The 26,041-nt window shown below is 39.4% G+C and overlaps 2 protein-coding genes across 6 annotated transcripts; both read left to right on the top strand.

Moving 5' to 3' along the window:
- The first annotated feature begins 3,486 nt into the window (after positions 1–3,486).
- Positions 3,487–11,477, top strand: mterf1 (mitochondrial transcription termination factor 1). The gene is made up of 2 exons (XM_084131112.1): positions 3,487–3,541; positions 9,394–11,477. The coding sequence occupies exon 2, from the start codon at positions 9,406–9,408 to the stop codon at positions 10,513–10,515; it is 1,110 nt and encodes a 369-aa protein (XP_083987238.1). The 5' UTR covers positions 3,487–3,541; positions 9,394–9,405; the 3' UTR covers positions 10,516–11,477.
- A 508-nt stretch (positions 11,478–11,985) lies between these two features.
- On the top strand, positions 11,986–25,630 carry dus3l (dihydrouridine synthase 3-like). 5 transcript variants are annotated; one of them, XM_084131647.1, is made up of 16 exons: positions 11,986–12,057; positions 14,637–14,704; positions 14,823–14,934; positions 14,968–15,102; positions 15,653–16,018; positions 17,050–17,133; positions 17,452–17,493; positions 17,582–17,734; positions 19,900–20,016; positions 20,980–21,045; positions 21,987–22,097; positions 22,184–22,280; positions 22,695–22,770; positions 23,099–23,287; positions 24,202–24,330; positions 25,260–25,630. In XM_084131647.1, exons 2-16 carry the CDS (start codon positions 14,652–14,654, stop codon positions 25,330–25,332), a joined length of 1,803 nt encoding a protein of 600 aa, XP_083987773.1. In that variant the 5' UTR covers positions 11,986–12,057; positions 14,637–14,651; the 3' UTR covers positions 25,333–25,630. The 5 variants fall into 5 exon arrangements, with proteins under 5 accessions (XP_083987773.1, XP_083987769.1, XP_083987771.1 ...); XM_084131643.1 differs by having other exon boundaries at positions 14,823–15,102; XM_084131645.1 differs by having other exon boundaries at positions 11,999–12,057; positions 14,619–14,704; positions 14,823–15,102.
- Positions 25,631–26,041: the final 411 nt, after the last annotated feature.

Below are 26,041 nucleotides of genomic sequence, written 5' to 3'. Positions count from 1 at the left end.
GTAATGTAGAGTAGGGGAGAGTAGAGTAGAATAGAGGAGAGTAGAGTAGAAGAGAGTAGTGTAGAGTACGGTAGAGTAGAAGAGAGTAGTGTAGAGTAGAGGAGATTAGAATAGAGTAGAGTAATGTAGAGTAGCGGAGAGGAGAGTAGAATAGAGGAGAGTAGAGTAGAAGAGAGTAGTGTAGAGTACGGTAGTGTAGAGTAGAGGAGAGTAGAGTAGAGTAGAGTAGAAGAGAGTAGTGTAGAGTACGGTAGAGTAGAATAGAGGAGAGGAGAGTAGAAGAGAGTAGTGTAGAGTAGAGGAGATTAGAATAGAGTAGAGGAGAGTAGAGTAATGTAGAGTAGGGGAGAGTAGAGTAGAATAGAGTAGAGTAGAGTAGAAGAGAGTAGTGTAGAATAGAGATTAGAGTAATGTAGAGTAATGTAGAGTAGAAGAGAGTAGAGTAATGTAGAGTAGAATAGAGTAGAGAAGAGTAGAGTAATGTAGAGTAGAATAGAGTAGAGGAGAGTAGAGTAGAAGAGAGTAGTGTAGGGTAGGGTAGAGTAGAATAGAGTAGAGTAGAAGAGAATAGAGGAGAGTAGAGTAGAAGAGAGTAGTGTAGAGGAGAGTAATGTAGCGTAGAGGAGAGTAGAGTAATGTAGAGTAGAGGAGAGTAGAATAGAGTAGGTTAGGGTAGAGGAGAGTAGGACAGGGTAGAGTAGTGTAGAGTAGAATAGAATATGGTAGGGTAGAGTAGAGTTGAGTAGAATAGAGTAGAGGAGAGTAGAGTAGAATAGAGTAGGGTAGAGTTGAGTAGAATAGAGGAGAGGAGAGGAGAGTAGAAGAGAGTAATGTAGAATAGAGTAGAATAGAATAGAGTAGGGTAGAGTAAAGTAGAGTAGAATAGAGTTGAGTAGAATAGAGTAGAATAGAGTTTAATAGAATAGAGTGGAGTAGTGTAGAGTAGAGTAGAATAGAGTTGAGTAGAATAGAGTAGAGTAGATTAGAGTATAGTAAAGTAGAGTAGAGTTGAATAGAATAGAGAGTAGAGTAGAATAGAATAAAGTAGAATAGAGAGTAAAGTAGTGTAGAATAGAGTGGAGTAGAATAGAAAAGAGTGGAGTAAAATAGAATAGAATAGATAGAGTGGAGTAGAGTAGAATAGAGCAGAATAGAATAGAGAGTAGAGTAGAATAGAGTAGAATAGAATAGAGTAGAATAGAGTAGAGTAGAAAAGAATAGAGTAGAATAGAATAGAGAGTAGAGTAGCAAAGAATAGAGTAGAATAGAGTACAATAGAGTAGAAAAGAATAGAGTAGAATAGAATAGAGAGTAGAGTACAATAGAGTAGAAAAGAATAGAGAGTAGAGTAGAATAGAATAAAGTAGAATAGAGAGTAAAGTAGTGTAGAATAGAGTGGAGTAAAATAGAATAGAATAGAGTGGAGTAGAGTAAAATAGAGCAGAATAAAATAGAGAGTAGAGTAGAAAAGAATAGAGTAGAATAGAATTGAGTAGAAAAGAATAGAGTAGAATAGAATAGAGAGTAGAGTAGAATAGAATAGAATAGCAAAGAATAGAGTAGAAAAGAATAGAGTAGAACACAGAGAGTAGAAAAGAATAGAGTAGAATAGAATAGAGAGTAGAGTACAATAGAGTAGAAAAGAGTAGAATAGAATAGAGTAGAACACAGAGAGTAGAGTAGAATAGAGTAGCAAAGAATAGAGTAGAATAGAATAGAGAGTAGAGTACAATAGAGTAGAAAGGAATAGAGTAGAATAGAATAGAGAGTAGAGTACAATAGAGTAGAATAGAATAGAGAGTAGAGTAGAGTAGTGTAGAAAATAATAGAGTAGAATAGAGAGTAGAGTAGAACAGAGTAGAATAGAGTAGAAAAGAATAGAGTAGAATAGAGAGTAGAGTAGAACAGAGTAGAAAAGAGTAGAATAGAATAGAGTAGAACACAGAGAGTAGAGTAGAATAGAGTAGCAAAGAATAGAGTAGAATAGAATAGAGAGTAGAGTACAATAGAGTAGAAAGGAATAGAGAGTAGAGTACAATAGAGTAGAATAGAATAGAGAGTAGAGTAGAGTAGTGTAGAAAATAATAGAGTAGAATAGAGAGTAGAGTAGAACAGAGTAGAATAGAGTAGAAAAGAATAGAGTAGAATAGAGAGTAGAGTAGAACAGAGTAGAATAGAGTAGAAAAGAATAGAGTAGAATAGAAAGTAGAGTAGAATAGAGTAGAAAAGAATAGAGTAGAATAGAATAGAGAGTAGAATAGAGTAGAAAAGAATAGAGTAGAATAGAATAGAGAGTAGAGTAGAAAAGAATAGAGTAGAATAGAATAGAGAGTAGAGTAGAACAGAGTAGAATAGAGTAGAATAAAATAGATTAATCAAATAAGTTCACCTTTTATGTTCCATATTTGTATATGTTACATGTAAATTAATCATATTCTATAAAGAGAATATTTGTGTGAGGTTTCTGCTGGTCGTGAACCCTGATGAATCCATATGTTATTGATTATGGATGGTGTTGCTAAGAGGGAACATTAATCTGATGAGTTTCTGAATGATTTCACAGGCACGTCTGAGGACAAGATCACGCCTGAATTCATAACTAGATGACAGGACCTATAATTCAGTTATGTTTTCTTGCATTAAAAACTCTCAGGTGTTTATCCTTAAATTGATGAGGAGCAATAAAGCATGTTGATGTGTGTTGTGTGTTGTGTGTAACCGCTCAGTCTGAGTGAGAGTCTGACTGAAGGAAGCTGAAGAAACTGATCTGGGTCTGATGAATGATGAATTATGAATGATGCATGAGACGAGCTGATCAGCACAGACGGAGAGTGAGGCTCGAGTGCCGGCCCTTCTCAAGTGTTCCTGACATCTGCCATCCTCCCGAACACGGAGAACAAGGAGAACAAGGATCATTGTGTTGAAATCACTCAATATGAGACCATGATGATGAATGAATGAAACTGCAGCAATGGAGAATTCAGTGCGTTTCTCCTTTCTGCCTCTTCTCTCACTTTAACACAGTCAATTAACTGAAGTCAGAACATCAAGACCCAGTGTAAGTAAATAAATAAAGATAGATAGATAGATAGATAGATAGATAGATAGATAGATAGATAGATATGATTACATTTTAAAATATATACAAATAAAAAACAATTATTTTAGATTGTAATATTTTTTCACTATATTACTGTTTTTACTGTATTTTCAAATATATGCAGCCTTGATTAGCATAAGAAGTTTTTGTAATAAGTCTCTTATTCTCACTAAAGCTGCATATGTTCAATCACAAAAATCAGAGAAACAAACAATATATTGGTGACGTGTAAAACATAATATAAGATTATAACTTTAGTGATGAACGTTATTATAGTAATTTCTATCAGGTTAATGTAGAGCTGAACAGTGAAGGTCCTGCGCCCCCGTGTGGTGATCAGTGGAGTCGCTGTCACTCCAGACCAGCAGGCGGCGCGACACACACACACACACACCGCGCGAGGAAACACGACAGAGAAGCGTCAAGTGCTGAGATGATGTGGTAGGTTATAATAAATGTGATGTTTACTTCTCAATAACAGCTTACAGTTATAAACACATAACAGTAAACATGAATCATTATGTCAAGATAAGAAACCTTTATGTATGAATAAGTAGATCTGTGTCGAGAGTTTTTAATCTAATATCTACTTGCCAACTTTTTCACACCGCTGATCAGTTTATTTGATCTGATTTATTTAGCTCCTCATTATGATCTGATTTAGCTCCTCATTATGGTTTTCTTATTGCAGTGGCTCTAGGCTGTTCATCAGCGAGTCGTCTGAGTGATTCTTCTCTGTGAAAGCGCTTTGAAAACATTTAGATGTGCATAAAGTTTATTATTGTTAATATAGACATGTACTGTCACTGTGGCTTTGATTAATTTAATGCTCTTGATTTATTAAACGATCTGAAATATGTAATTATTAGATAAGATTCTACATTCTATACTATATGTGGGTGAATATTACGAAAACATGTCCTGAGTTGTGCCAATATTTCACCACAAATTAAAAAGAAAAACAAGAAGCTGTTATTATGCATGAAGAAAACCGTTTACTATTATTATTTATAACTATTAAAACTGGTTTTGTGGAATTAATTTAAGAGAATGAGGGGAAAATGTGCTTGCTTGTCATGAAAATAATTAATATAGGCCTATAAGACGCAATTGTATCAAATCAAATCAAATAAAGTATATTTGTATAGCGCTTTTCACAATACAGATTGTATCAAAGCAGCTTCACAGTATTAAATTAAAATAAAATAATACAACAAGGTTTGTTTCTAGTGGAATTTATTGATTGATAGAATAAAATTAAATATCCCCAAAATATCCCCAACTGAGCAAGCCAAAGGCAACAGTGGCAAGGAACCGAAAAAACTCCATCAGGTGACCTAATGGTGTCCTAAAACTCCATCAGGTGACCTAATGGAGAAAAAAAAAAAAACCTTGGGAGAACCCAGGCTCAGTCGGGGGCCAGTTCTCCTCTGGCATTTATGAACTAGAGGCCGGATTGTAGTTTGAACTGTAAGATTAACAATATTATATGAATGCCTGGCCGAAAAGATGCGTCTTTAATCTAGTTTTAAACTGGGAGAGTGAGTCCGAGCAACGAACAGTATCAGGAAGACTATTCCAGAGTTTCGGAGCCAAATGTGAAAATGCTCTCCCTCCTTTGGTGGATCTGGATATCCTAGGTATGACCAAAAGCCTCGAATTTAGTGATCTTAAAGCGCGCGATGGATTATAGGGCGATAGTATGGAGCGAATTATGTGCCATAATTTAACAAACAAATCCAGCATTTTGCAAACAAACTCAATCTACTTCGCAAAGGAAAACTCCACTCGCAAACAAACTCGATCCGCTTTGCAAAGGAAAACTCGACTCGCAAACAAACAGAAAGCAATGTGCAAGCACAAAGGTCAGTTTGAGTGAAAATGCAGTGGAGTTACAAATATGTATTGTGTTTTACAAATATAAATAAATGAGCCAAGATAATACTTCACAAATATATACAAACCATCCTTCAAATTGCATGTAACCTTTGAACAAATACCAAATCTAGTGCATACAAATGCATATCTGTCTGTTATGATTGTGTGACGCTTCGCTTTTTATGAGATCTCTCGGCTCGATTTTCTCACAAATGCGTCCAGGCAGATTTTCTCACAAATGCAGTTGAGCAACTTCCTCTTCTAAAACAGTAGATGGCGCTAAACTAGAGGCTAATTTAGCGCTAGTCTCCCAGGAGAAGCACTGATTTGAAACTTGCCTTTGCCTACAGCTGAGGAAAATGACCGGTGAACGGGTGTGTTTCTGTCTTATTTGATCTATAATTAACCTTTTTGAGGTTTTCTCTTGCAAAATGTTTATTGCCTATCTAGACAAAAAAATCCACATTAGCACTTAGTAGCACTTCATTCTCTCTAGGATCGGGGAATCTAAGCTGAAAGCTCTGCCATCTTGTTGCTTTTTGTCATTTTTTTCTGCATCGGACTCATGCGAAATTACTAAATTAGTGATTATGTCTACACTGAACAAATCTATTTCTTTCGTTCTCCATAAATGAATGAGAACATTTCATTTAATTGAAAGGAGGGTCCCACTTATTTATTTATTTAGTTGGAATTCAGTCAGCTTTACTGTTAATGTAATAAAATAATTAATGAACAAAACAAACAATATACAATTGTTTCTTAACTTGCCTGTGACGTATGCCGTGCCCAAATTATTATTTTGGACACACAAATGAAACCCGCCGCTCAATTAAATGAAATGTTCTGATTCATTTATGGAGAACGAAAGAAATAGATTTGTTCAGTGTAGACATAATCACTAATTTAGTCATTTCGCATGAGTCCGATGCAGAAAAACAATGACAAAAAGCAACAAGATGGCAGAGCTTTCAGCTTAGATTCCCCGATCCTAGAGAGAATGAAGTGCTACTAAGTGCTAATGTGGATTTCTGTCTAGATAGGCAATAAACATTTTGCAAGAGAAAACCTCAAAAAGGTTAATTATAGATCAAATAAGACAGAAACACACCCGTTCACCGGTCATTTTCCTCAGCTGTAGGCAAAGGCAAGTTTCAAATCAGTGCTTCTCCTGGGAGACTAGCGCTAAATTAGCCTCTAGTTTAGCGCCATCTACTGTTTTAGAAGAGGAAGTTGCTCAACTGCATTTGTGAGAAAATCTGCCTGGACGCATTTGTGAGAAAATCGAGCCGAGAGATCTCATAAAAAGCGAAGCGTCACACAATCATAACAGACAGATATGCATTTGTATGCACTAGATTTGGTATTTGTTCAAAGGTTACATGCAATTTGAAGGATGGTTTGTATATATTTGTGAAGTATTATCTTGGCTCATTTATTTATATTTGTAAAACACAATACATATTTGTAACTCCACTGCATTTTCACTCAAACTGACCTTTGTGCTTGCACATTGCTTTCTGTTTGTTTGCGAGTCGAGTTTTCCTTTGCAAAGCGGATCGAGTTTGTTTGCGAGTGGAGTTTTCCTTTGCGAAGTAGATTGAGTTTGTTTGCAAAATGCTGGATTTGTTTGTTATAATTATGGCACATAATTCGCTCCATACGATAGAAGATCCGTTAAATAGACTGGAGCTAAGCCGTTTAGGGCTTTATAAGTCAGTAGCAATACCTTATAATTAATACGGAACTTTATAGGTAGCCAATGTAGTGATGTTAAAATCGGTGTTATATGATCATATTTTCTTGATCTAGTAAGAACTCTAGCGGCTGCATTTTGGACTAACTGTAGCTTGTTTATTGAGGATGCAGGACAACCGGCTAATAAAGCATTACAGTAATCTAGTCTCGAGGTCATGAATGCATGAACTAACTTTTCTGCATCAGAAACTGATAGCATATTACGTAGCTTAGCAATGTTTCTAAAGTGGAAAAAGGCAGTTTTTGTAACATACGAAATATGATTTTCAAAAGACAGGTTACAATCGAGTATAACACCCAGGTCTTTTACTGTAGAGGATAAAGTAACAGGACATCCTACGATGTCAAAGTTGTATTGTGAGAGGTTTTGTGGGCGGTTTTTTGAACCGATAAGTATTACCTCTGTCTTGTCTGGATTTAATAAAAGAAAATTACGCGTCATCCAATCTTTTATATCTTTAACACACTCTGTCAATTTGGATAATTTAGCGTTTTCATTCGGCCGTGATGAAATATATATTTGAGTGTCATCAGCATAACAATGGAAACTAATTCCATGTTTCCTTATAATATTTCCAAGTGGCATCATATATATTGAGAATAATAGAGGGCCCAACACAGATCCCTGCGGCACTCCATAGTTTACTGGAGTTATGATCGATTTTTCTCCATTTAAAGAGACAAAATGGTAGCGGTCTGATAAGTATGATCTAAACCAGCTTAATGCTTGTCCTTGAACACCAGTATAATTTTGTAGTCGATCTAAGAGTATTGTATTATCTATAGTATCGAACGCAGCACTAAGATCAAGTAAAACTAGTATTGAGATACAACCTTGGTCAGAAGCTAAGAGTAAATCATTTGTGATTTTAACGAGCGCAGTTTCAGTGCTATGATGCGGTCTGAATCCTGACTGAAACTTTTCATAGATATCATTTTCTTGCAAGAAAGAGCCCAGTTGAGCGGACACAACTTTTTCTAGTATTTTAGACATAAAAGGTAGATTTGAAATGGGTCTATAATTTGCTAGATTATTATGATCTAATTGTGGTTTCTTAATGAGAGGTTTTATCACTGCCAGTTTAAATGTTCTTGGAACATGACCTAAAGATAAAGACGAGTTAATAATATTGAGGAGAGGCTCTTCCACTACAGGTAACACTTCTTTCAGTAGTTTAGTTGGTATAGGATCTAATAAACATGTTGTTGTTTTAGATGAAGTGATAAGTTTATTTAACTCTTTTTGTTCTATAGTTGTAAAGCACTGTAATTGTTCTTGCGGGGGGAAAATTGAGGCTGAATTATAAGGCGCGATTGAGTAATTAATAATGTATGGTGTGATGGTGTGTCCCAAAGCTGGTCTACACTTCTGCTACACACTCAAAAATATGTACTTTTTCTTCACAAAAAGAGTAGATACTTTTAGGGCATTGATTTTTTTTAAACATTTTATTATTATTTTTAAAATGTATCCAGTAATAGCAGCATTTTTGAACGAATCTCATTAGTGAATGATTCAATGAATCACTCAGAGACTTCACTTGTTTCATAACTGGATGAATCAGTGTTTTTGAATGATTCTCTTGAGTGAATGATTCAGTGAATCACTCAGAGACTTCACTTGTTTGCGGTCTCCTCTCATTTTCCGGTACGTCCGCGAGACCACCAAGAGATTTAATGACTCGGAGCGCAATACTCTCTTTGGTTTCTTCACCTGGATCAGATCCGCTATATATGTTGGAGCAGTGCTATGTAGTGCTTTAAAAACAAATAAAAGTATCTTAAAGTTAATCCTGTAGGAAACCGGCAGCTAATGTAGTTCTCTTAATACAGGGGTAATATGCTCATTGTTCCGAGTGCCTGTCAGGAGTCTTGCGGATGCATTTTGGACCAGCTGTAATCTATTTAAGCTTTTGTGTTGAACACCATAGTACAGTGCATTACCATAGTCCAATCTTGAGAAAATAAAAGCATGAATTACCTTTTCCAGGTCCTTCCGTGTTACAAAGGGCTTAATTTTAAGCTTTTTACATGATGCATCAGGGATAGTGTACCCAATTCAATTTTGGATGTATCAGCAAACTCAGAAGGGCCAAATAAAATCAGTTCAGTCTTCGATTCATTTAGACACAGAAAATTAGCAGCCATCCACCTCTTAATCTCCCCAAGACAAAGATACAGCTGGGTGTCATCTGCGTAACAATGAAGAAACACGTCATATTTACTCATGATCTGACCTAAAGGACGCATATAAAGTGCTAGAATAGATCCTTGTGGAATACCGCACGATAAAGGCACTGAGGTCGACGTACATTCTCCCATCTGAACCGAAAAACTTCTGTTTTGGAAGTTGAATAAAGACCGTTTTCTCCAAGATCTTTGCTAGATAAGGAAGCTTTGAGATTGGTCTAGCACACTCTTATCTAGGTTTGATTTCTTCAGTAAAGGATGAACTATAGCATGTTTACAATAAGTTGGAACAATTCCAGACAGTAAACTCTTATTAATTATTGATAATACAAATGGACCAATCAGCTCAAAAACTCTCTTAAATAGCGTTGAAGGCACAACATCTTGAGGAGAGACTGTCGGCTTACACTTAATCGTGCAGCTCTACTTAACTCCAGTAGTGAAGTGATCTCTTCTCTAATCGACAGGTGTGGTCAGTGATGGCACAGAGGATCCTCTACTTCCTGTGGTCCGTCAGGAGATGTTCTCCACTTCCTGCGGCGTCTCGCTTCTGCAGCTCCAAACCCACGGATCCCACCCTTCCCCTGGTGAACTCGGAGAACGAATCTCTGGTGGAGAGCCTGTCCATCATGGGAGTGGACCTGGAGTCGGCCCGGCGCCGGCAGCCCGGCGTCCTGCGGAAGCAGCTCACCAACGAGCAAGGCCTCGCGCTGTTCCTGAGGAGCAAAGGAGCCGACCCGGAGGCCATCGCCAGCATCATCTCCCGCTTCCCGCGGTCCATCACGCGCACCTGCACGCACCTGGAGGAGCGCTGGACGCTGTGGAGGAACATCTTCCGGACCGACCGCGAGGTGGTCGAGATCCTGTCGCGCTCTCCCGAGTCGTTCTTCCGCTCCAGCGACAACAAAAACCTGGAGCAGAACATCGTGTTCCTGATGTCTCTGGGAATCACGGGGAAAGACTTGCACCGGTTGCTCACCACCGCACCGCGGACCTTCTCCAACAGCGTGGAGCTGAACCGGAACATGGTGGAGCTTCTCCAGGACGTGTGCGTGAGGCTAGGCGGGACCAACCCGCGGATCTTCGCCAGAACCATCATCTCCAGGAACCTCTACATCTTCATCCGCAGCACCAACCGGATCCGCGCTAACGTGGACTTCCTGACGCGCGACCTGAACTTGAGCAACTCGGAGGCGCTGGGTTTGTTCCAGAGCCACGGCGCTCAGATCCTGGACCTGTCGCACGAGAGCCTGAAGAAGAACGTGGAGAGCCTGCGCCGGAAGCTCGGGTCGCTGGGGTGCGGCGCCGACCACTTCAAGGCCATGATCCTGAACAACTCCCACGTGCTGTTCATGTCCTCGGAGCGCCTGAACCAGAAGCTGGACTGCCTGCTGGAGGCCGGGGTCCAGGCGGAGCAGGTGGTGCTGAAGCCCAAGGTCCTGGACTTCAGTCTGGCCAGCATCCGGCAGCGGCTGATCCGGCTCAACCAGCTCGGCTACGACTTCCAGAAGAGCGGCATCGCGGTGCTCGACTCCAGCAAGAAGCGCTTCAGCGCCAAACTAGAGCGGCTGGGCTCAGCGGAGGAGTGAAGAGCGGGCGCTCACTCGGGATCACTGTAGATGCATGTGTTTGTTCAAGCATAGGAATGTTTGTTTACTCGTAACTTCACAGAGCCCTTAAAATCAGTACAAAATATGGCAAAGTCATTCATAATATGATGCCATTTTTATATATATATATATATATCTCCTGTGTTTAGTTTGGTAAAATAAAAATGATTGACCTTTCACAGTTCATGATCATGACAGAATGTCTCATCAACTTTTTTATTTCAAAATAAAAGTCCTGTATTTCACAATATGACCACCATATTGGCCATTTATATAGAACGCGTTTTTCCTGTTAAAATATCACAGTACAAAATATTAGAGCGGCTTAAAGAGCGAACGCTGCATGTCTGTTTCGAAGACACTGTCTTTGGCATTAACACTGTACAAGCATATACATTTTTATTTGTGAGAGGATTGTGCTTAATAATAACAAATGTTCACTTTTCTGGGCCCTAAAAGTCAGTAGATGACAGGACAAAGTAATTCATAATATGATGTCTTTTTTTTATTTTTATCTCCTGTGTTTAGTTTTGGTAAAAAAAAAAAACATTTAAAAAAACAAACACATGAGCACATGATTATGACAGAATGATCAACTTTTCTTTTTTTTTTAAATTAAAGTCCCGTTTTAAGGAGCCGTTCACACAGAATGTGTTTTCCTGTTAAAATATTACAGTACAAAATATTCCACAGTGGTTCATAAAATAAATTTTCATGATTTTCATTCATTTTGTTATGATTTTTATTTATTTTTATATCTCCTATGTGTAAGTTTGGTTAAAGTAGTTGTATTTGAGAAGTGATGTATTGACTGACCTGTGCTTTTTCATATGATTATTATAAAAACACATAAATTAAAGGAGCTGAATGAGCAAATGCACTGGAAAAACAATGTATATTGTTTGATGAAGAACATTAAAACTGCTCTAATATTTTCTTAATCTTGTGATTTTGCTTGTTTTATGACTGCTGTGTGACCATATATTCATCAATAACGAGGATTTTTTTATTTAATTTTTAAAAAAAATCATTACGAATTGGATTATCAGCACAACAATTTGAGGTAAAATCTGTAGAAATAAACTATATATATATACACAATCACACTATATATATATATATATATATATATATATATATATATATATATATACATAGTCCAGCTTTACATAGATAGATAGATAGATAGATTGTATGTGCTGCTTTATATGTGCTGCTAACATTTCAACAATATCTATAAATAATAACTAAATTCTATTATATTTTATATATTAAATTATAAATTGTGTATATATTTTATTTTAGTATATAATATAAATTAATATAATAACATCATTTTTGTATATAATATATATTTTTAAATGTTTCAGTTGTATACTTTTAATTTGTAGTCCCATCATGAACCGCGGTGGCGCGTGTTGAGGCGGAACCTCAGTGCGCGTGCTCGTGTTTCCGGCCGGACACATTAGAGAGTTGCGCAGCTGCAGACTGTGCATGTGCAGAGAGAAACTTCAGTGGTCGGTGAGTGATGATGATCAATAATAATAATCAGACATAAATCTGAGCTGATCTCAGAGCTGCTGTACGATCGGTGTTTAGTAAGACACACACATGCTCTTCAGATGCGCTAGTAGTTTTCGACTGTCATGATCTTTTAACCCTTTTAATCCAGTGTGGCTCTATGTGCAGTAAATCTGAAGAGGCTTTATGTGCAGCATAGGCGGAAATCGCGGGGGGGTCAGGACCCCCCCCCATCTGAGGGTTGTCCCCTCCTAAATATATAATTAAAATATGTGTATTGTAAATAATATAATGATATATATTTAAAATAATTGTTTAAGTAGTAAAACAATAAAAATGCAAACGGGGCAACAACAAAAAAAAGTTTTAACATTTTGAGTCCCCTCCCTTGCCTCACAGTGCTTTGGTCCACTGCCTGCTCCCCTTTTACCTCATCACAAACATAGTGGGAGAGAACAAGGTTTTTCAGTTGTGAAACTCCCGTAAGTCAAGGCTATTTTATTCACTTTAAACCTCGGATGAAGTGATTATTTTTTCTTTAATACAGATTATGCTGCGTCATTAATAAATCATGACAGTTTTTAATTTTCATAACCAATGTACTTTTGTCACCGATGTAGTCCGCCTCGCTATGTTGGAGATTATAACCTTGTTTTATACAGTCTGTGCGTTTACCGCGATTGTTTAAAACCGTTCCCTCACACACACCCATAAAGTGTACGCATACACTGTGTGTAACGTTAGTCTTGTAGAATAGATTAACTGTTAGACAAGTGCGGGTGCGCATTTAGATTTTCACGCTTTCACTGTGTGATTTAGTCAGTTTATATCATTTAATATAGTTAATCTAATATAATATCACACAAAGAGTGCAGTTTTCTCCAGATATTAACACGATAATAAATGTGATTTAATAAATTGATAAATGAAAAGTTTACTTTTAGACACCATATTGCCTGTTTTAACTCTATTTCGCCAACGAAAATATTTGAAAACTAAGCCATAGCACTGTATTTGCGTCTCTGAGAAACACTGAGGTTTTTCCTTACTGAATTATGAATCAGCTTTTTGAACGAATCAGTTGAATCTCAATGACTCGCTCATTAACAATGAATTGCTGCCACCTACTGGCGGTTTTAATTCCACATTTACATGATCTTTTCATGGTTTAAATCATTTTATATATCAATATTCAACGTTTTATGTTTTAAACAAAACATTATTTATGTCTGTGTAAAAGCATCTAAATGCCATTTCAAATGCAGCTTCTGTGTTTCCTCTCCATTGCAAAGATTTTGTTGATACTTATTTAATTTGATTGGTAACAGCCCTATTGTGTCTTATTATTATAATTAAATTTAATTAAATGTATGAAATTGACACAAAAGATGATGCATGCATATAATTAGGTTTAAAAATACATTTATAAAGGTAAAAATGCCAATGAAGGTAAACATCTATTGAAACTTATTGGAAAAATGATTTCTGTCACTGCTGTGAACTGACCGCCACACAGAATATGAAGAATATCTAAAACTGTAGGAGTCAGCTGTCCATGGCAGTCCTAAACATGCCAAGTTACCAGCACAATAACACACTCAGCAAAATATTGTCTAATTATCGTTATCGATAAAGTCCCTGAAAATATAGAGATCATTTTTTTGTCAATTTCGCACAGCAATGAAGAATATTTTGGTAAATTTAGTCAGCTTTATCAATGAACCAGAGAGAAACTTTGAGAAGAAGGATAATGGCACGGTGTCCATGCTACACTAATAATAGTAAGGCTTTCCTCTGTGAAAGTACAATTTTGCCTGTATTATTGGTGTCCCCTTCAAAAATTGCTGTTGAGGAAAGTTATGTTAATTGTCCCCCCCAACATTTAGATGAAATTTACGCCCCTGATGTGCACGTTATCATTTGAAGGCCACTTATAATGTTAGAGTAAGTCCTCTGGTCCTTACAACAATTAAAATGTAATTGTTATGTCAGGGCGTTTCAGTCTTTCAGATGCCACGGATTCATCCTCAAATATAAAAGGCATCTTTTCTTGTATAAAGAATCAATTTATTTATCATTTTTGATTTTTTTTCACTGTATATGTCTAAATATTATTTGAAAAATATTTTGTTTTTATTAAGTTACATGCAAAAATAAATTCTATTCATTATAGTAAAATAAAAAAAAATCTGTAGGAGACTTTGTTAAATTTATTATTGATTTAATTATATATATATATATATTTTTTTTTAAGCTTATTTGTGTTATTTATTTTCACATAAGCCAAGGTGTTCTGTAAACGTGGGCGGTCTTATGTTAATGAGCTCATGATTATGACTGTCACATCAACATAATCAGATTGTTTATTTCAAAATAAAAGTCCTGTTTTCCACAATATGATCACCTTAAGACATAGTACTTGTACTGTTGGATGTATGTATTTATTCATTTACATATTTTGCACTGTTTCAAAGGCCTGCCTGCAGCAGATGTGTTAATATGTAAATGTGTTTCAAAATAAAAGTCCTGTTTTCCTGAAGACATTTGAACCATTAGGACAGTTTTTCTGGTTTTCCCAGCAGGTTTGAGTGTTCATGATGGAATCGCCTGTGGAGGTCGAGAGAGGAACTGCCCCTATTAAAGAACAGTACGTTTATATATTTGTGTTCTGATTATGATGATATTAATAATCATAGCGTCTGTTGAGTGATATGTGTTTATGAGTGACTCGAGTCTGATGTACTCAAACATCTGTGTGTTCCCAGGTTCCTCACCAGCAAAGAGAAGTTCCACGCGTTCCTGGATTCGGGCCGGCCGGGTCAGAAGAGCGAAGATGCGGATCGAGACTCTGGAGAACCGGAGCAGAAGAGGATCCGAGACTCTGGAGAACCGGAGCAGAAGAGGATCCGACTGGACAGCGAAGGAGTGCCCGAGGAACCAGACAAGAAGGAGGAGAAGAAGAGGAGGAGAGGACAGAATAAATCCAGACCTCGCATGAAACCTCAGAGCTACGAAGGCAGACGATTGTGTCCGTCAATCATTCAGGTGAGAGAGGTATATATATGTAGTAGTAATAGTTACCAAATGGGTTTCCAAACACTTCCCCCATTCGCCCAGTGTTACTATAGTTAACTAAAACGGACCATTTAAAAATTGTTGCTTAAAGTCCCCCTGTGGTGAAAATCCAGCTTTTAATGTTGTTTATGTGTCTATGTGGTGCTTTAATATGCTTTAAACCATGTGTAAATTCATAAGTCGACTCCATTGCTGAGTATTTCCTCCTTAAAACTGCAGTGAACCAAAGACAGTCTCAAAACCACGCTTTGAAATCGCTGGTGTTTCTGACGTCACAAACTACCTTGTAACCAATCAGATCAACGTGTGATCGTCAACCAGTGGATCTCTGAGCTGAGTGAGTGAGTGGAGGCGGGGCTCATTTGCATATTCATAGAACCGCGCATACTAAATGAGGCAAGGGTGTCGAGTTACATTCAAGATATTTTAAGGAATGAAGGCAGGGGGACTTTAAGCACTTTGGTGTATCATAACGCTCCTGTAATGCTACAGTTGTTAGCATTATCCGCGTGTCTTTCAGGAGCGAGACACTAAATGCTTCTTCGGCGATAAGTGCCGCTTCCTCCATGACGTGTCGGAGTACATGCGCAGTAAAGCGGAGGATCTGGGAGAGCAGTGTTACCTGTTCAACACCTTCGGCAAGTGTCAGTACGGCGTCACCTGCAGGTTTGCTAAAGCTCACACCAGCGCCGAGATGAAGAACCTGGTGAACGCCGACCTCTACAAGCCCTGCGCCGAGAGAGAGACGGTCAGGAACCACCTGGACAAAGACCTGCAGAGACGCCTGAGGAAGAAGCAGGTGAGCTTCAGCGGCGCCGAGGCCTTCCTGAAGACCATCAGCCGGGGGAAGAAGCTGGAGGAGGATCTGGGAGACCAGGAGACACAGGTGAACACCAGCTATTGCCTGATATCACTGATTACCTGGAGCGAACACATCACAATATTCCTCATTATAATAATTAATACGCAGAATAAAAAGACTAGAATAAAGAGGCGGGGCCTGGTTGAGTTAGTTAGTAGTGTGTTAAGCCAACTCTCTTGAGTCAACACTGAAGTGAGTTAAACTGCAGTTCATGGTCCACAAGAGGGCTGCAGAAGAGAGTCAGTCCCGACGACGAAAGACGACTGTGAGGGGGTGAATGTTTTTTATAACTCATCCGTTTAAATTATATTAAGCTTTAAAGTTCTGTATAATTAAGGGCGTGGCCACTTGAGTGACAGGTGGATTGCCGATGATGTCACTACTAGCCGTTTGTCCACTATGTGTTAGCGTCACGTCACCTCAGCTAATCCGCCTCGCTGCACATTTCGGTTATCCGGGAGTGACGCTGCCAAGATGGCGACGGCCGGCTCCGCCCACTTTGGGCTTCAAAAATGTTCTTCAAAAACACTACGGGTGATGTCACACACACTACGCCTATATTATATACAGTCTATATATACAATATTAAACTTGAATGAACACGTCACAATATTCCTCATTTAAATAATTCATACGCAGAATAAAGGGGCGGGGCCTGGTTCAGTTAGTTAGTAGTGTGTTAAACTGGCGGTTATGGTTATGGGGCGGGACATTTCCCAAACACACTCGAAGCGCTCAACCAATCAGAGCACAGTGTGCTTTTCAGGAGGAGGGGCTTCATAGAGACAGGAAGTAAACAGAGCGTTACTGACAGACTGGGAAGAGAGGAGCCGCAACAATGGAGAATATGAGGAGAATAATCAACATTCAAGCAGGAAAACCTGCTCTAGTAGAGCCTGAAACAACATCAGGAGCAGAATCGGTGCTTTTTAAGGTGTTTAATCGCTAGATCATCAGCGCTGGGGATCATCAGCAAACATACAGGCTCATGGGTTTCCTAAAAACAAATGTTAAAGATGTTTTAATGTAATGCGTAAATATAATTTGAATTGCAGGAGAGTGCGGTTCCTCCAGTGAAGACTGTGGGCCCGATTACAGACGCTGACATCATAAAGCTGCGACAATGTGAAAAGAAACAGGTGTGTTTGGAATAACATACTATATATTACAGTATATTCCTCCAGAATAATATATTTTTAATGAAAAAAACATAATAGGTTTTTAACCTATATGAGCCATATATAATATGACCTATATTTAACCATGTACAGGTTTTTAAATTGCTCTTTTATCGTTTTTCCACTTGAAAATAGCCAAGCTTGCATCAACCAACCAGTATCCCACAATCCAAATCAAACGTGTGAAATATTAAATATTTATGTATATTTATGTATGTGATATTTGTACCTGTTCCCCACTAGTGTTTCATTCTGAAATCTTTGACTCTTGTATCTCAGGTGGACTTCAGAGACAAGCTGTATCTGGCTCCTCTTACTACGGTAAACTCTCCCGGGTTAATGTGCGGGCAGTGAGTCCCTGTGAGACGCGTTTCTCGCAGCTCATGCTGTGTGTGTGTGTTCTGTGCAGTGTGGGAATCTGCCGTTCCGGCGCGTGTGCAAGCGCTTCGGGGCCGACGTCACGTGTGGAGAGATGGCCATGTGCACTAATCTCCTGCAGGGACAGGCGTCTGAATGGGCTCTCCTCAAGAGACACGCCAGCGAAGACCTGTTCGGCGTTCAGGTGCGTATCAGTGTGTGTGTGACGCCTTACACCTCAGCGTATCAGTGTGTGTGTGTGACGCCTTACACCTCAGCGTATCAGTGTGTGTGTGATGCCTTACGCCTCAGCGTATCAGTGTGTGTGTGATGCCTTACGCCTCAGCGTATCAGTGTGTGTGACGCCTTACGCCTCAGCGTATCAGTGTGTGTGTGTGACGCCTTACGCCTCAGCGTATCAGTGTGTGTGTGATGCCTTACGCCTCAGCGTATCAGTGTGTGTGTGATGCCTTACGCCTCAGCGTATCAGTGTGTGTGACGCCTTACGCCTCAGCGTATCAGTGTGTGTGTGTGACGCCTTACGCCTCAGCGTATCAGTGTGTGTGTGTGACGCCTTACGCCTCAGCGTATCAGTGTGTGTGTGTGACGCCTTACGCCTCAGCGTATCAGTGTGTGTGTGATGCCTTACGCCTCAGCGTATCAGTGTGTGTGTGTGACGCCTTACACCTCAGCGTATCAGTGTGTGTGTGTGACGCCTTACGCCTCAGCGTATCAGTGTGTGTGTGATGCCTTACGCCTCAGCGTATCAGTGTGTGTGACGCCTTACGCCTCAGCGTATCAGTGTGTGTGTGTGACGCCTTACGCCTCAGCGTATCAGTGTGTGTGTGATGCCTTACGCCTCAGCGTATCAGTGTGTGTGTGATGCCTTACGCCTCAGCGTATCAGTGTGTGTGACGCCTTACGCCTCAGCGTATCAGTGTGTGTGTGATGCCTTACGCCTCACCGTATCAGTGTGTGTGTGATGCCTTACGCCTCAGCGTATCAGTGTGTGTGACGCCTTACGCCTCAGCGTATCAGTGTGTGTGTGATGCCTTACGCCTCAGCGTATCAGTGTGTGTGTGATGCCTTACGCCTCAGCGTATCAGTGTGTGTGTGACACCTTACACCTCAGCGTATCAGTGTGTGTGTGACACCTTACACCTCAGCGTATCAGTGTGTGTGTGTGATGCCTTACGCCTCAGCGTATCAGTGTGTGTGTGATGCCTTACGCCTCAGCGTATCAGTGTGTGTGACGCCTTACGCCTCAGCGTATCAGTGTGTGTGACGCCTTACGCCTCAGCGTATCAGTGTGTGTGATGCCTTACGCCTCAGCGTATCAGTGTGTGTGACGCCTTACGCCTCAGCGTATCAGTGTGTGTGACGCCTTACGCCTCAGCGTATCAGTGTGTGATCATTAAAGGTGCAGTCTGTAAGATTGACAACTAGTGGACGAGATAGGTACTGCAGTCCAATTCAAAATATCAGAGATCGTGGTTTCTCCCGCCTCCACAGACTCGGCGCTCACACGGGTCGCCAGATTGAGACGCAACAGGAACGAACGAAATGGACAATGAAAATTAGCAATGTGTAGTATCACAGACCACAACTAAACATTCCAGTCTGGAAACGCACATTTCAGAGTAAAATAACGGGCTGTAGAAGTGTTCGTCAGAGAAACGAGTGTGTGAACTTGGCATGTTATAAATTATGGTATTTCTATGCTTTAGTAGAGTGAAAAACTTACATACAGCACCTTTAATGACAGTCTGACTCGTTATACAGGGAGATATTGACTGCTTTGATGAAACTTCATGCTGGAATTACCATAATTGCGAGCTGTTGGTGTCATTGGAGTGATGTTATTCACTCATAACGCCAGACTGGGTCCATGTGTTGATAAATAATCACTGTTATGTAGAGCAAAACACTACAGGTGAATATAAGTCATATTCACACGTCCCCAGTTTATTGGAAACACTTTTTGTATTACAATATTCTGAAATGTGTCTTATGCAAATGAGGCATGGTCTAATTAAATATGTGCTAATTTGCATACCTTTCCATAACAGAAATCTGAAAATTGGATAAAGCAGCTTTGATTTTGTTGACATTAGATTTAAAGGATTTCTCCGAGGGGATTTTGGATCTTGGATTTTGGAAGTTTATCATTCCATAAATCAACAGTCATAAAAATAAATGTTCACCATGCTTTTACGAGTAAAATGTGTAGCATTTCCTACCCAGCTTCCCAGCTGTTGAATTGGCTGCCGTTTTGGTTGTTTTTACGTGCCGTCAGGTGACAGAAGTCTGATACAGTAGACGTGTGTGTTCGGTGTCTCCCGCATGAGCTGACGTGAGGTTGTGTTTCAGCTGGAAGGATGTTTCCCAGACACCATGACCAGATGTGCCGAGCTGCTCAATCAGAACATCGATGTGGACTTTGTGGATATAAACTCCGGCTGCCCCATCGATCTGGTTTACAAGAAGGTAACGCACAGAAAAGCAGGCTGGGAGGCCATTAGCTGGTTTTAAAGGAATAGTTCACGCACATACTGTCATTATTTAGTCAGATATCAATAATAACCTGTATACTGATGCTGTTTTACATAGATCCTACAGTTCATACTGAACACACTGTCACGATACATGTTTTCTGGAGTATTCACTATTGAGTCGCTGGTTGATCTGACCAACATTAGATTTTTACACGGCTTGAAACTGTTTATTCCTTGAAATTGTGAATTTTTCTCATAGGGCCATGAATGTGCAAGCAAAGTTTTGTGTTTTGGAAAGCCTGTACAAATTTCTGACTACGATGGTCAAAATGACCTTTGAATTGGAATTGGTTTCCATGCAATTTGCCAAAAATCAACACTTGTGTAAAAAACTGAAAACCTCTATCATAGCATGTCAAAATATGAAACGCATGAGGATTTAAGACTTAAAGTTTACTGGAAATTGAAGACTTGTGTTCTGAATCAGAAGAGAATTTGCTGTTTCTTCATCTATTTGAGTTTTACTGTCAATGTTTTTGTTTTTGTTTCTCAATTTCTTTACTAAAGGCATTTTATACCAATAGTACAAATAGAAATAAATACTACAAATAATGTACAAATCATAAATGTTAATTATTCATAGTTGTAACTCAGAGTGAAAATAGTCGCTACAAGTAGTCATAACGAAACAAAACATCGAATTTACCACTAACACAAAGGGAGAAACTGTTTTTTGTAGTATAGGAGTTAATCATTTTGGATATTTGTGGGGGGTTTGTCACTGAAATGATACAATAGAGGTTTTACGTGATTCTTTAGTGTTGATTTTTGGTGAATTGCATGGAAACCATTGGAGGTCAGTTTGACCCTGAACACACAGCGTTGCCGTATTTTCAGAAGAACGCTAGTTTCTGTGAGCGTGTGAGCAGCGATTAACTGATCTGTGTTTCCTCAGGGCGGCGGATGTGGCCTCATGACACGAACCACCAAATTTGAGCAGATCGTGAGGGGAATGAACTCTGTAAGTGAAGCGAGAGACCTTGACCTTGATGTTTAAAGAGTGTGTTGAGTGATGTTCGTCTTTTATGGCGGCGTTGAGCTGCATCATTGGACGTCAGTAGGTTTGTTTACACGCACATGTTTTCATCAATCCGATTTCAGATTCTGCAAGTTTATATGAACCCTAATCGTCACAATCTAATTCACATTAACTTTTGCATTTATGTATTGCGTTCAGAATTGAAGAAAGACGCCGTGATAATTTTGTGAGTAAAATTGACATTTTTATGTTAAATTGACAAAGGAACAATTTTTTATTCTATAGGAGTTCATCATTTCTCATGTTATATACTTTTTATTCTTTGAGAACCTACAAGAAGTTTTTACATGACTCTTTAGTGTTTTTGTAGTGTTGACAGCATGGAAACCAAAGGAAGTCAAGTTATAGTTATACGAACCTTACATGTTACAATACGATACACATATTTGTTTAGATTTGCATTTATGTATTACGAACTAAACTTCAGTTCAGTGCATGCAGACCCGGAGAACACCAGCGCGATAATGTCTAACCGCAAGTATAATTGTTTTGCATCGGAAATTTATGTCAGAAGTGCTTTTTAGCAGATATTTAGTGAATATTGAGTCTCCTTCACTGAACAGTTCTTAAAACACAAGACGTAAATAAACACGCATGTTCGTAAGACATTTGTAAACACGCTGCAAATGTGCACAAGATATTTGTGAATCTGAGACGATTGAAGCATTTACATGCTGTTTTTTCCTATTGATCGATTATTTCAGGTCTGCAGCTCCCTTCAGTCCAGTCGATATTTCATTCAGATCGAGCTGAATCTGAGTTTTCCATGAAGGCGTGTCAGTCCGACTGAGCCCTCAATCTGAGGATAAACAGATGATGAGTTGCTGTGCTGTTTGTGACGCGTCTCGTTTGCTCTTCTTCAGGTACTGGACGTTCCTCTAACGGTTAAGATCCGTACAGGAGTTCAGCAGAACTGCAACGTCGCGCACAAGCTGATCCCAGAGATGAAGAAGTGGGGCGTGTCGCTCATCACGGTACGGTGAAGCTCAGCGAGCAGCTCAAGCTAAAATGAGGTTTCGTTCATCATGGTGACGAATCAGTGTGTGTTTTTCCTCCGCAGCTGCACGGCAGATCACGAGAACAGCGTTACACGAAGTCAGCTGACTGGGATTATATCGACACCTGCTCACAACTCGCCGCTCCCGTACCGCTGTTCGGTGAGTAGACGCCGCGGAGGGATACTCCATACTTCAGATGCTTTGACTCTAGGGATACACCGATGACCAATAATTCCTTATATTTGAAAGCCAATAACTGATAATTCTTTATATTTGAAAGCCGATAACCGATAATTGTTCTCATGATAGTTTTATGTAGCTGATATGACAGACTTGCGCTGCACATGTTGCACTGAAATGTATTTTCCTTTTTTGAAGTGATTTCAATCATATTCAAGCAATTCAAACCCATCATGTTGAACCTCAGCTGAAGGAAATAATACATTATTTATCGGCTTATTATATATCTGCCAAATTTTCTTATCGGGTCGATAGCGATAACATAAATGATCATATATCGGCCGATACCGTTATGGTGATCCCTGATTGGCTCTGTTGGTGTTTGTCCCACAGGTAACGGAGATATCCTGTCGTATGAAGACGCCATGAAGGCCAGAGAAACGGGAGTGTCGGGGATCATGGTGGCGAGGTCAGTCTGCGTCACTGCATCATCGGTGTCGTTCTGGGCTGCGTTTCCCAGAAGCATCGTAAAGCCTAAGAAGTTCGTAAAAACGATCGTACGACTGATCTTAATGGGATAGTTCACCCAAAAATGAAAATTAGCCCATGATTTAGCCCTCAAGTCATCCTAGGTGTATATGACGTTCTTCTTTCAGACGAACACAATCAGAGTTATATTAATAAAGTGCATCTATCCATGATTAGCGTTCGTAACCTTGCACGTAGAGAGCTGAGATACATCGTTATCGGGAAGCCCGTCCCGGTCTCTCCTGAAAGAACTCTTTGGTGTCTGTTAGGGGCGCGCTGATCAAGCCGTGGCTCTTCACTGAGATCAAGGAGAGCCGACACTGGGACATTTCCTCCAGCGAGCGCCTGGACATCCTGCGGGACTTCAGCAACTTCGGCCTGGAGCACTGGGGCTCCGACACGCAGGGCGTAGAGAAGACGCGCAGCTTCCTGTTGGAGTGGCTCTCCTTCCTGTGCAGGTGACGAGGAGAATTCACTTCAGTTCACATTTATATGTATAGCGCTTTTCACAACACGCATCATTTCAAAGCAGCTTTACAGAAAGAGCATGAGTCCATATTACAATTTAGAGAGATCTGTTATCAGAGGAAACTGACTAAGTTATGCATTTCAGAAATGTACACATACAAAATCACAGCGAAAAATTTATTAATTTAAACAATGTAATAATTTAATGCAGAACCAATGAGCTCACTGAAGTAATGAATACTTGTTTAACAAATGATTGTGACATTTAGAAAAATGTAGCATTGTGCATCTCCCTGCATTAAACAGGGTTCGTAGAAGGTCCTCGAAGTGCTTGAGTTCCAAGTCCTGGAAAACCCTTGAAAACAACCTTTTTATGAAGAAGTATTCAAATTATTGAAAGACAATATATGGGAAATTATTTATTTTATTTTTATTGATAAAACAATCTTTTCACACAGAATTAACACTGCAGCTCGTCTGATATAGATGTAGAGGTGTTTTGTGATATTGCTCATAAATATCCAAGTATATGATACAGCTTTTATTCTTCAAGTCAATCATATATTCATATTGAAGGAGAATAAATCAGTCTGAATGAGGAAAGCGATATCTTTATCATAACATCCTTTCAATGGCTAAAGTTACTGCAGTCACTGCACTTTATTTGTACCATTTTGTATCATTTTATTTGTATTTATCTATTTACTTTTTTTTTTAGATAATAAAGAAAGATGTGGTTTGATAAATGAGATCTCTGATTGTAGTCCTTGAAAAAGTAGTGCTTAAAGTCCTCAAAAGTCCTGTAATTAGATTCTGCAGTGTGTGTGTGAACCGTGTGTAAATACACTGCTCACCTGCATGACGTTCCAAACCCGTATGGAGTTGAGTGTGCACGTGTGTTCAGGTATATTCCCGTGGGATTGTTGGAGAGAGTCCCGCAGAAGATCAACGAGCGTCCGCCGTTCTACATGGGCCGAGATTACATGGAGTCTCTGATGGCCAGCCAACACGTGGGCGACTGGATACAGATCAGGTGACACATCTGTCTGACCAAGAGCAGAACACTACAGTCCACAACTCCTCCTCAGTTACACTAGCTGTGTTTCCATCTCAGTTTATGCACATCTTATCAGATAAAAAATCAGTTTTTATGTGCATTTTTAGAATTTATGCACATCTTGACATTTCCACCTATTTTATGCACATTTTGGGATATTGTATAAAAATCACTGGATGGAAATGTCAAGATGCGCATAAATTCTAAAAATGCACATAAAAACTGATAGTTTTTTTATCTGATAAGATGTTCATAAACTACGATGGAAACACATTTACAGAATAAATCCCTCTAACCTCATGTGACTCAGCGGAGGCTGTGATTGGATGACTGGAGTAACCAGCGGACCAATGGCGTCGCAGCATCTCTAATGTTGGTTTGGTGTTTCTGAAACACCGGAGTCGAAGTCTGGTTTAATTCCCTCCAGAAGCGTCTCACACACCAGCATCCGAACGCCAGAGAACATGACAGCGTTTACTGTGTCTCGCCTGACGCTCTGAGACACTCGTTTATGAACCCGATTGCAGAAACTTAATTTTATTACCAATTTTTTGTGGCAATTTCCCAGGAAGGCACGAGTTTGTTCTCTTGAACACATGGGAAGGAAATGCTGCTTATTCACAAATATTTTGTGATATTCCAATTTAGTGCAAAAAAGCTTTGGATGGAATGATTGGCTGAGATTTCTTCTCTAAACTGCTAAACTGAGTTTTGTGTGTTGAATTTAATACCCGTTTGCATTTTATAGTTTCATATTATGATTTCTCTTATGAATTTGTACACTGAAATAAGAATTAGTATTAACTGGATAAATTTCACTCACATGGAGTTGAACTTGTGTGTTAGGTGTGTCATGTTTAATAACCGCATGACTAACGGGCTGTTGTCTTCTGTCGGCTCTGCAGTGAGATGCTGTTGGGGCCGGTGCCGAAGAACTTCATCTTTCTGCCGAAACACAAGGCCAACGCTTACAAATGACCATCGGCTGCAGAGAGGCAGTGATTACTGAAGAAAAGAGTCTATCAAAGTTTATTTTCTTTTGTTTTATTTCTATCTTGTTTGAACATGATTAAGCTGAAGTTGTTTATATTCAGGTTGAGTTTATTTTAAATGTATTAGAGATGTGTAATACTGAAGAGGTGTGTGTGTGCGTGTGTTAGATATAAATGCATTGTTTTATAATTAAAGCAGAACTGATCAACAGAATGAAACAGATCGACACTGATCTTCTCTGGTTCTGATGATATGAAAGAGAATAAAGTCAAATACTCACTAATGACTGCAGTTCACGTTTAATCTCCCGTCGCACCAGGGGTCTGAAGAGATCATGTGATCTAATGAAAACACTGAAATGTTGCATTTGTACATTAGCATCTTTCAGCAGTTTTTATTAGTGCATAGCATGAGTGTTTTGACATGATTGTGCCAGTGTTTATTATCATTAATGATCAGTGAGTTTACACACCTGAGAACTACACACATTCATACACACCTCACGAATACAGTGCTCTTATTAAACACTAAAGAATATGTGCGATACAAACCCTCAGGCTGCACCAATCACGGCCTCTGCTGATCAGGTGGGCGGAGCTACTGTCAGAGCGGAGGGTGCGTCACACACACACACACACACACACACACACACAGGGTGGCAGGTATACAAACATGAAATCACTGTCTTACAGCA

Source organism: Abramis brama (assembly GCF_963993115.1).
Source record: "Abramis brama genome assembly, chromosome: 12".
Taxonomy (NCBI): Eukaryota; Metazoa; Chordata; class Actinopteri; order Cypriniformes; family Leuciscidae; genus Abramis; species Abramis brama.
The sequence above is the reverse complement of the archived record's forward strand: the minus strand, read 5'-3'. Positions and strand labels throughout refer to the sequence as shown.

Coding starts and splice junctions, on each gene's coding strand:
- mterf1 (XM_084131112.1), top strand. CDS start 9,406: ATGGCACAGAGGATCCTCTACTTCCTGTGGTCCGTCAGGAGATGTTCT.
- dus3l (XM_084131643.1), top strand. CDS start 14,652: ATGATGGAATCGCCTGTGGAGGTCGAGAGAGGAACTGCCCCTATTAAA. Junction 15,103..15,652: donor TGTGTCCGTCAATCATTCAG/GTGAGAGAGGTA, acceptor CGTGTCTTTCAG/GAGCGAGACACTAAATGCTT. Junction 24,331..25,259: donor GGCGACTGGATACAGATCAG/GTGACACATCTG, acceptor TCGGCTCTGCAG/TGAGATGCTGTTGGGGCCGG.